Source organism: Ipomoea nil, unplaced genomic scaffold (assembly GCF_001879475.1).
Source record: "Ipomoea nil cultivar Tokyo-kokei standard unplaced genomic scaffold, Asagao_1.1 scaffold1280, whole genome shotgun sequence".
NCBI lineage: Eukaryota > Viridiplantae > Streptophyta > Magnoliopsida > Solanales > Convolvulaceae > Ipomoea > Ipomoea nil.
In genome coordinates this window covers 114935-123332 of record NW_017617708.1, presented here as the reverse complement: position 1 = coordinate 123332, position 8398 = coordinate 114935, and the positions used below count along the sequence as shown (strand labels likewise).

Below are 8398 nucleotides of genomic sequence, written 5' to 3'. Positions count from 1 at the left end.
CAGAGACTGAAATTAACAAGAACTCTATAGTCATATGACCAAAATTAAAATTTCCTCTAAAAATATGCCACATACTACAAATTGACCTACAATTAGCAAGAATTGACAATTTTACTACAATGTAACAATTGATAATTAGTTATCTTCATCCGGTGAATTCGAATGAAAATGTCGAGAGTAGAATTTGTAGTAGTAGTAGTATTTTCCTTTTTCTAAATACTTTAAAGATGTGATATAATGTGACATCTAAAATTGTACCATCAGTTTTGCTAACCATATCCTAGTACTCTTCTAATAAAGCAACAGATACACCTTCATAAAAAATGTACTTTGAAGTTTGAAAAGACAATTTCCGTCAAAAATCTCTTAAACCAACCATAACGTCCACGAGGAAGAATTACCATAAGGAAATTAAGTACATGAACAAAATGTAGCTGTCAAAAGACCAAAGTGTATAAATCTTTTAAAACCATAATGTCCACAGGGGCATTAAGGAACAAGGTTGTCATCACAACAAAAAACCCAATATCTAGTTCTCCCCTATAAAGTTTACAAACTCGGTGTTGCAACACCAACGACGTATCCCACCAGGCAAGAGTTTAGTATAATGTGGATAGAAATAAAGGAATGCAATAACATGTTAGTTCCACAATAGAGAAATGATGAAGGCACAAGTCCAGAAAGTGGAGGGTAGCAGTACATATCTTTGCGTTTGGGACCCCAATGCAGAAGTTTTTGTAGGAAGCACGATGGAATCGGGTCCTTGAGCTTCAAGAGAGCCAGCTATAGCATAAAGCTTCCAAGAACTATGCACGAAGCCCGGAGAAATTGAAAAGGAGAGGTAGACAACTATTGTGTTTTCTTGGAGCTGATGAGCACTTTCTCGACAATGTTGGACTTCAGTTTAGAGACACACGAAATAACTTCGTGAACAAAGTGTTCTATCTCTTCCTCCTTTTTCTCATATACAACGAAAGCGACAAAGGCAATGGGGAGTACTGTAGTAATGAAAATAAAAAATAAAAAATAAAAAATAAAAAAAGATGGTTAGATCCCCAACTGGCAACTATGAACTTCACCCATATATTCCGTTTGAAGTACAATTCAGAACCAAACATAAGATTAAAAAAAAAAAAAAATCATTTATATTAAAAATGGGGACAACATATTATATTCTGATTAGATACGCCAATCTCAAAGGTTCAAGCGAGTGTGCATACAGACATAGTAACATGAAAGAGAGAGAGAGAGACGAACCGATGACAAATAAACTACGCAGTGAAAAAGTCCCCAGGATGCTCAGAATCAATAGAGAGGAAACCACCTGTTTTCAACATTCAAGGAGTTCACAAGTAAATTGATTGAAATGATGAAATCCAAACCACCTAAATTAACAAATTCAAACATAACCAGCAGTAGAAATGTAGAACCGAATTTACATAATTTTTTACTCAGTTGACCCATATTCTTTTATTTTTAGTTTCTGTATATGAATTCCTGTACCCCACTCATTTTCCTGTTTTCATCAACATAATTTCTTCTTTCATATCAAGCAAATTTTTACTAAGTAGCATGCTTCTATCTCATTTAATTATTTTCACTCATGAGTTCAAAATTATTTTCACTTTATATATTTCCAATAATAATGCATCCATAACAAACAAAACAGATACAATGCATTTTCATTTTACATATGGTTAGGTCTATAAGGCACTAGACACAATAGAATTTGTTAATTTTGCAACCTATCGAGGGAGTTCATAAGACAATGATAGGATTTAAATAAGATGTTCTTAGTGCTTGTTTGGCCAACTTGAGATTTTGAAAAATATGCCTTTCAAAAAATCCTTCCTTCTGAGTTTCTTGGAAAAAGTGGTTTTGCCTCAAAACTAGCCTCAAAAAATCCCTTTCACTTTTCCTTGTTGGCTGAGCTTCTGCCATTTGGAGTATAAGCTCCAACATAGATTGGGACAAACAAGCACTAAGCGTATTTTTTTCTCCCTCTTGACACACATAGATCTAGGCAGGTGATATCTACAAAAGGCTAGACACCTTGGTCCCCCTTCAAAGAAAATGATTTTTTGACCAATAGCATGTAATTAGAAGGTAATATTAAAATGCATAGTAATTACCTTGAGAAATAGCACCCAATCTGTTCCTCTGCAAAGCGATTTTAAGCTATTTACTGCAGAGTTCCAAAGCAAAGCTACTGATCCAGCAACTTGAAGAGACATCTCCTCTGAGACAATGAATTTTGACTCAGGAATTTTCTCAATTTTGTATCCAAATCTGCAGAGTATGAGTTCATACATCAGAATTTCTGAAAATAACCTATCTTCCATTTTCATCCATAAAGGTTTTCGACTTTGCAACTGCATATCAAATAACGTACACATTGAACAAAAACAATTAATGAATCTCACCATGACACCAAGTGGAGAACCACAACATCCTGGCACACTCATCAAATCACACTACATATTTACTGAAGAATAAGACAAAAATCCATTGCAACTGGAGTACTGAACAGAACAACATTGGCATTTCCCTCTTTCCCTTGGTGGCAAGCAGTGGATTAGGACATGTTCTGTTTAGGATGCCTAGAGGGTGGAGCTTCCACAGAAAATGGGGTTTGACCCCCATTTCCTTACTTTGGTTATTCAGGAATGAGAAAAACATGTATTAACTTTGAAAGGCTCAGAATTGTCTTTTGAGAAAAATTGGGACTTTCTTGAACATAGTCTTTATTTTGGGATTCATGTTAAGTACTGATAGTGCATTTTCATTGAATGATTTCTTAGATAGGCTAAAACTTGTGTAGTTCTTTTGAAGCTCCCCCATTTTGTTTCTTGTTTCATGGGCAGCCCCTTGGTGCCTTTTAGTTTTAATTATCTTTACTTTATAAAAAAAAAAAAAAAAAAAAAGGCAAATCTTATTACTGTCTTATTCTTTTATTCATATCAGCAGAATTGGTGACCCATGTGAACACACCTTCCTAATGTACCTCTCTGTGTTCAAGAATAAAATAAAAGTTGGAATAACCACTTGCTCATTCACAGATTGGTCCAACTTGAAATTCACTTTCAACATAAAGAATCTTTTTGATACACAGAAAGCTTGATAAAATACTAAAGCAGATCTACTGGCAAAAATAAAAGACTATGTTTCACATTTCTACAAGGAATTCAAATTATATCATGACAATGTCAAGCACAAAAAATAAATAAATAAATAATCATTGCTTTTTCAAGAGAACAGATAGAACAAACAGCGAAAATATCAAGAATAGAAAATCTTTTTTAAAAAAAGGTATAATTTGCAGACAAGTTATAGCCTTATTGAAAGTGATTACTAGAAGCTGGTGTTTAATGTTTATTACTGGGCTAAATAATGGTGTAAAATAAAAAGGCTTGATCTTGTAAACTGTGTTTTCTTCATTGTGAAACCAAGTACAGTTGTAAACAAAATTTTGCAAGTAGGCTTCTCAGGCTTTCTATAGTGGATGACTTTATAAATGGGGGCATCTGTATAAGTACTTCCACAGTTTTGTGAAACTAATTCATTATGTCCACATGCATATCTGTGTTCTGCTAGGGAGAGGGAGGGAAGCATACATTTTCTGTGGCAGCTTTCCATGGATGAATAGGAAAATAGATGCCACTAAGAGTAGCTTGGAAGTTGCTGTTATCACGGAATATCCAACTGCTATGAAATTGAAGTAAAGTGCTGCAAGAACTAATGCAGTAATGAGTGTTTGCCTTTTATCCCTCCAGAGAAGTGTATCAGCAACTGCAAAATGTAGTGCCATAACTATTGATTAGAATCTACTCCCTAACTTGATAAGAAAATAGAGTTGGAAATTATGAAATCATAACTGAATCAAGGTCACCATATTTAACAGATCCTATGATACACTGAATGATTTTGCAATATTCTGATTTCTCATTTCAGTGCACAAATGCATGTGCTATAAAAGTCATCCTTCTCTCTAATTTTTAGTTCCTAAATCAACTCCTTTACATGATTCACTCTTATTAGTTATTTTATGCTTGACAAATTGTCCAAGTAAAGCTTTGCCTCATAAATTGCTCAATTACACGTAATCATAGCATATCCACTTGATTTGTTGCACTTTTCCTTGTACACCGTAGGCAAGGAAACTCACTCTTCAATCTAATTCCTTTCGCATTTATTACTATGCAAAAGGTGTAATACAGTTCATAAGGACTACAAACCAGTTATTTTGCTGAAATGATATGTAAAACAGGCAATACTACAGAATTATGATAACTTTGTTGTTTGAAAACACAAAGTAGTACATCTTGTGTAACTTTTGGATAAAACAAAATGTAGTACATCTTGTAAGACTTTCTGATAACACAAAAGACAGAAGATCTTGTATGACTTTCTGGAAACATGAATGGCGGCACATTTTGTACAAATTTAGTGACTGTATTACAATAATACACAATCAAGATGCCATTTTAGAGTTCAAACAGCAATTTCAACTGAATAAAACAATTCAGAATTTGGATTCCCAAAATAGGCCATATTAACAAGTGCATCAACATTATAATCAGCATCTAAATGGGCTTAGAATCCTCAGGTATATCAGGTCAGGTAATAACAATAAGCATAAAATCCTTAAGTATTGGGTTCTGCCAGAGGGTTAACAAATGCTTGAAAATCATACAGGAATACTTTCTTCAGAAAACTTAAAGCAAAATTATCACATAACAAGCATAAAATTTAAGCCACACAAATTGCATACACTGATGAGAGAGAAACAAAGATGAAATATAGGGAGAACAACTCATTCATACCCCTTCCATTTCCAAGAAGTATGGAAGCTTTGGAAGGCCCATCCTTTCTAGTTTTAATTTCAGCTCTTAAATGTTGGTATGAGTCAATTGTCCTCCTAAGACCCTCCTACAGGAAGATAAATCACATCATCAGAGGCAAAATGATATTAGTGAAACCATGATTTAATTAATTAGGGACCTCATGTGATACTTAACCACAACTAGGTAGGGGTTAAGAAGACTTAGTTGAGTTGAGTGAAAATCAAATCCAACTGAGTAATTCCAAGGGGTATGAGAAGAACCTGCAGTGGGACAATAGGTGTATAGCCCAGTCGATCATTTGCTTTAGAACAACTAAACGTCCTGCTGCAAGATAAAAGTCTTATTCTTGAAGGTGTCAACTGTGGGACCTTCATTCCATATGGGCCTAAGAGCTTATATGTCAACTCCACCAAATGTGCAATTGGCATCATAACACAGGCAGGAATCTTAATACTTGGCCTGCATACTAATAAAATCAGAAATAAAGATAACATACATTTTAAAGGAAACTGTAAATGATAAAAATACCACCTACATCTATTCCTTAAAGGAGATGAGGTATAAAAACAGATTGAAGGGGATAACAAAATTAAAAGCCTTACGTAGCAAGAACTGAAATGCTAGTTTTCTTTTTCACCTTAAAACCACCCTTATATACTCTAGATCCACACAGCAAGTCTATACTGCAGATAATTACTTCTATCTTTGAAAACAGTCAATAGCCTTACCAATTTCTAGAATTCTTTCAGTCCAAAGCCAACCAACAAGTACAAGAAAAAAACCAGATCAGAAGAATGAAACTAGACACCTTAGTATGCAAAACATAACCTATCTTGAATGTGCACGTTAAAATTTGACTGGTTAAAAGGGGCAACTTTAGAAAGCTTATCAATCTGAGTTAGTTTATTGCAACCCATTGTACTTCCCTAAATCCTAAAGAGGGTCCCTAGAAGTTTAATGAAAGCACACCTAATCATGGATATTTCAGTATCAATGTATCACTTATATAATCCTATTTATGCCACAATTGAAGAACTAAAGGACTTGACAGTTATGTATTAACAGAGATGTAATCTTCAACATTTAAACAGGGGACTCTTGTTCTCCCTAAATTGTATATTTTCCTATGTCTCACATACAATATTTAAAACTTACATGAAAGAGTAAATAAATTGGTGGAAGTGGCATATAACAATGAATTATCAACAGATACCAAAGAGCCAAAATCTCAAAAGGATGTAAAAGAAGCATGGGGTATGTGTGTGAAGAAATCACCTTTCATAGCCAAGACCTTCAAGTATAAGCGAGACAAACTCCCAGAACTTGATAGGCTCTGTGTTAGTAATGAAGTAAGCCTGCAGAAGCCATTTAAGTTGACTTCATTTATCAGAGTTAACCATCATGAATCAACAAATCTTACAACCTTCTTTAAGAAATAGAAATGTCCCCATACCCGAGAACACTTAGTTATAAACTTACAATCTCTACAGTAAAATGTATCACCAATCACCATTTACAATGATCACCAGAAAATATTTTAGTTTACAAAATCAGCAGAAGGAATCCAGAATCTAACTGCTCAATGATTTTTTTCCAATGTCGTCTAATCAAAAGAGAATGACGAGAGCTGACTCAGCCAAGGCTTTTCTTGAATAGTATGTGTAGTGCCTTCCCACTAGAAATGAGCAAAATAAAAGACTGGTAACTGAACACAAATTCCTTAAAAGCTAGTACACTTTTTGTGTCAACACATTGTCCTTGTCCCCGCAATTACACTGAAATCTATATAACAGATTGTTATCCCAAGACAGAAGACATCACAGTTGGACACAATACCTGTCCTGCAGCTTTCTCTGCAACAGCTCCTTCTGATGCTAGGGCTCTTTCAGCACATATATGACCATGTGCAACATTCTCAACATAAGTGAAATCATACATGTTGTTGCCATCACCTATAATGAACTGCATCATTCAGGTTTGAAACTTTGAGTCATGCAATAACTATAAACATTCCAACAGTTAAATATTAAGTGCAAGATAGCAGATATGATGTGTTTACAAAGCATAAGACTAATTCCATTTAGTCATGGGAAAAGACAGTAGTGAGTATATGTCCGATAATCAGTGTCGTCTAGATAAAGAAATTGATAATAAGTGGCACAAAGATGTTAAGTGCAAGATAGCAGATATGATGTGTTTACATGTCGTTTAGATGTTAATTGAGAATAAATAAATAAGTTTAAAAAAAATGTTTGGGGAAGAAGTGGCAGAGGTAAGACCATAAAATAATGCAATAATAAGTAAATACATGGCACAAGAGATGAGAATTTCCAATAACCTTGGATTTCCCTGCCCTTGCAGCAGTGACAAGGGAAGGAACAAGTAACCTGTCACCGGGGCCAAAAATGCTGCTGGGTCTGATGCAACATGTCAGCAGGCCATTCTTGCCATTTGCCTTGAGGACTAGTGCCTCACCTTCAGCTTTAGTTGCAGAATACGAATCGTTGTGCTGGCAATAACGATACACATAAAACATTATTGCTATTTTTTTATGTTTTATAATAAAAAATAATCTTGCTATTGCTATATACTAATCAGACCGGATATTATATTCACAAATCACACTTAAAGTATCAATATAGTCTATACCTTATCAGGATATGGCATTGATTCATCCCCATTAAAAATTCCATGAACACCATCAAAGACTACACTGGGAGAGCTGGTGTATATAAGTCTCTTCACTCTTAGCTCAACACAGGCATCAATTATATTCTTAGTTCCTATTTAAAATGTTCAAAGATATAAACAAAGGAATGTTAGGAAATAAAGAGTAAAGTAATAATAGAGGATCCGATATAAAATCCTGCTAAGTAAGAACTTTACCTTGTACATTGACTGAGTGATGGAGCTGGTAGTTGTTGATTGACGAATCTGGGGCAGCCATGTGGAAAACAGCCTCAGCTCCTTCACAAGCTGCAGAATCAGAATAGCAACTTAGCAAGCAGGTAAAGATTCCAAACTTGATGATTAAATTAGTTTAGAAAACAATGAGTTGCAGGAAATGTTACTACTGAATTCGAAGTACGACATTGCAAATACACATAAAGCTCGCATCTAATAAGCAATTAACGAACAATTTTCTTCAAGTTGTATAACATCTCTGGTGAAAATGATAAGAACAGAAGATATTAAGTAGAAAACCTTTGAGTACTTGGGACTTGTCCCGGAGATCCATGGACACATAGACTGCGCGTCCAGATCGGAGTGCTTGGCCGAGAGTGCCATGTTCTTCGTGTGGCTCCAACTTAATTTCAGGACCTAAATCCGCGACCCGAACGGAAAACATGTCGTAGCGAATTAGCATTTCCACCAAGTGGCGCGCCGCAAAGCCTCTACCGCCCGTCACCACTGACCATCTCTCTCCCCCGCTCACCATTGTTACTCTCCAGTAGAATTTGCAGAATTTTAACTTCTTATGGAAGAAATATGAAAGTTTAGTTCAGAACCAGTGGAGCAGTTGAGAACTGAAGATGGTAACTGTGGCAACTTGT

The 8398-nt window shown here is 35.2% G+C and overlaps 1 protein-coding gene across 1 annotated transcript; it reads right to left on the bottom strand.

Moving 5' to 3' along the window:
- Nucleotides 1–429: 429 nt before the first annotated feature.
- Nucleotides 430–8398, bottom strand: LOC109184677 (3beta-hydroxysteroid-dehydrogenase/decarboxylase). Its single transcript, XM_019334699.1, has 12 exons — nt 8049–8398; nt 7731–7820; nt 7494–7627; nt 7183–7353; nt 6681–6806; nt 6120–6199; nt 5105–5303; nt 4824–4929; nt 3615–3789; nt 2133–2289; nt 1258–1324; nt 430–998 (listed from the first exon to the last, which is right to left on the bottom strand). Exons 1-12 carry the CDS (start codon nt 8281–8283, stop codon nt 850–852), a joined length of 1689 nt encoding a protein of 562 aa, XP_019190244.1. The 5' UTR covers nt 8284–8398; the 3' UTR covers nt 430–849.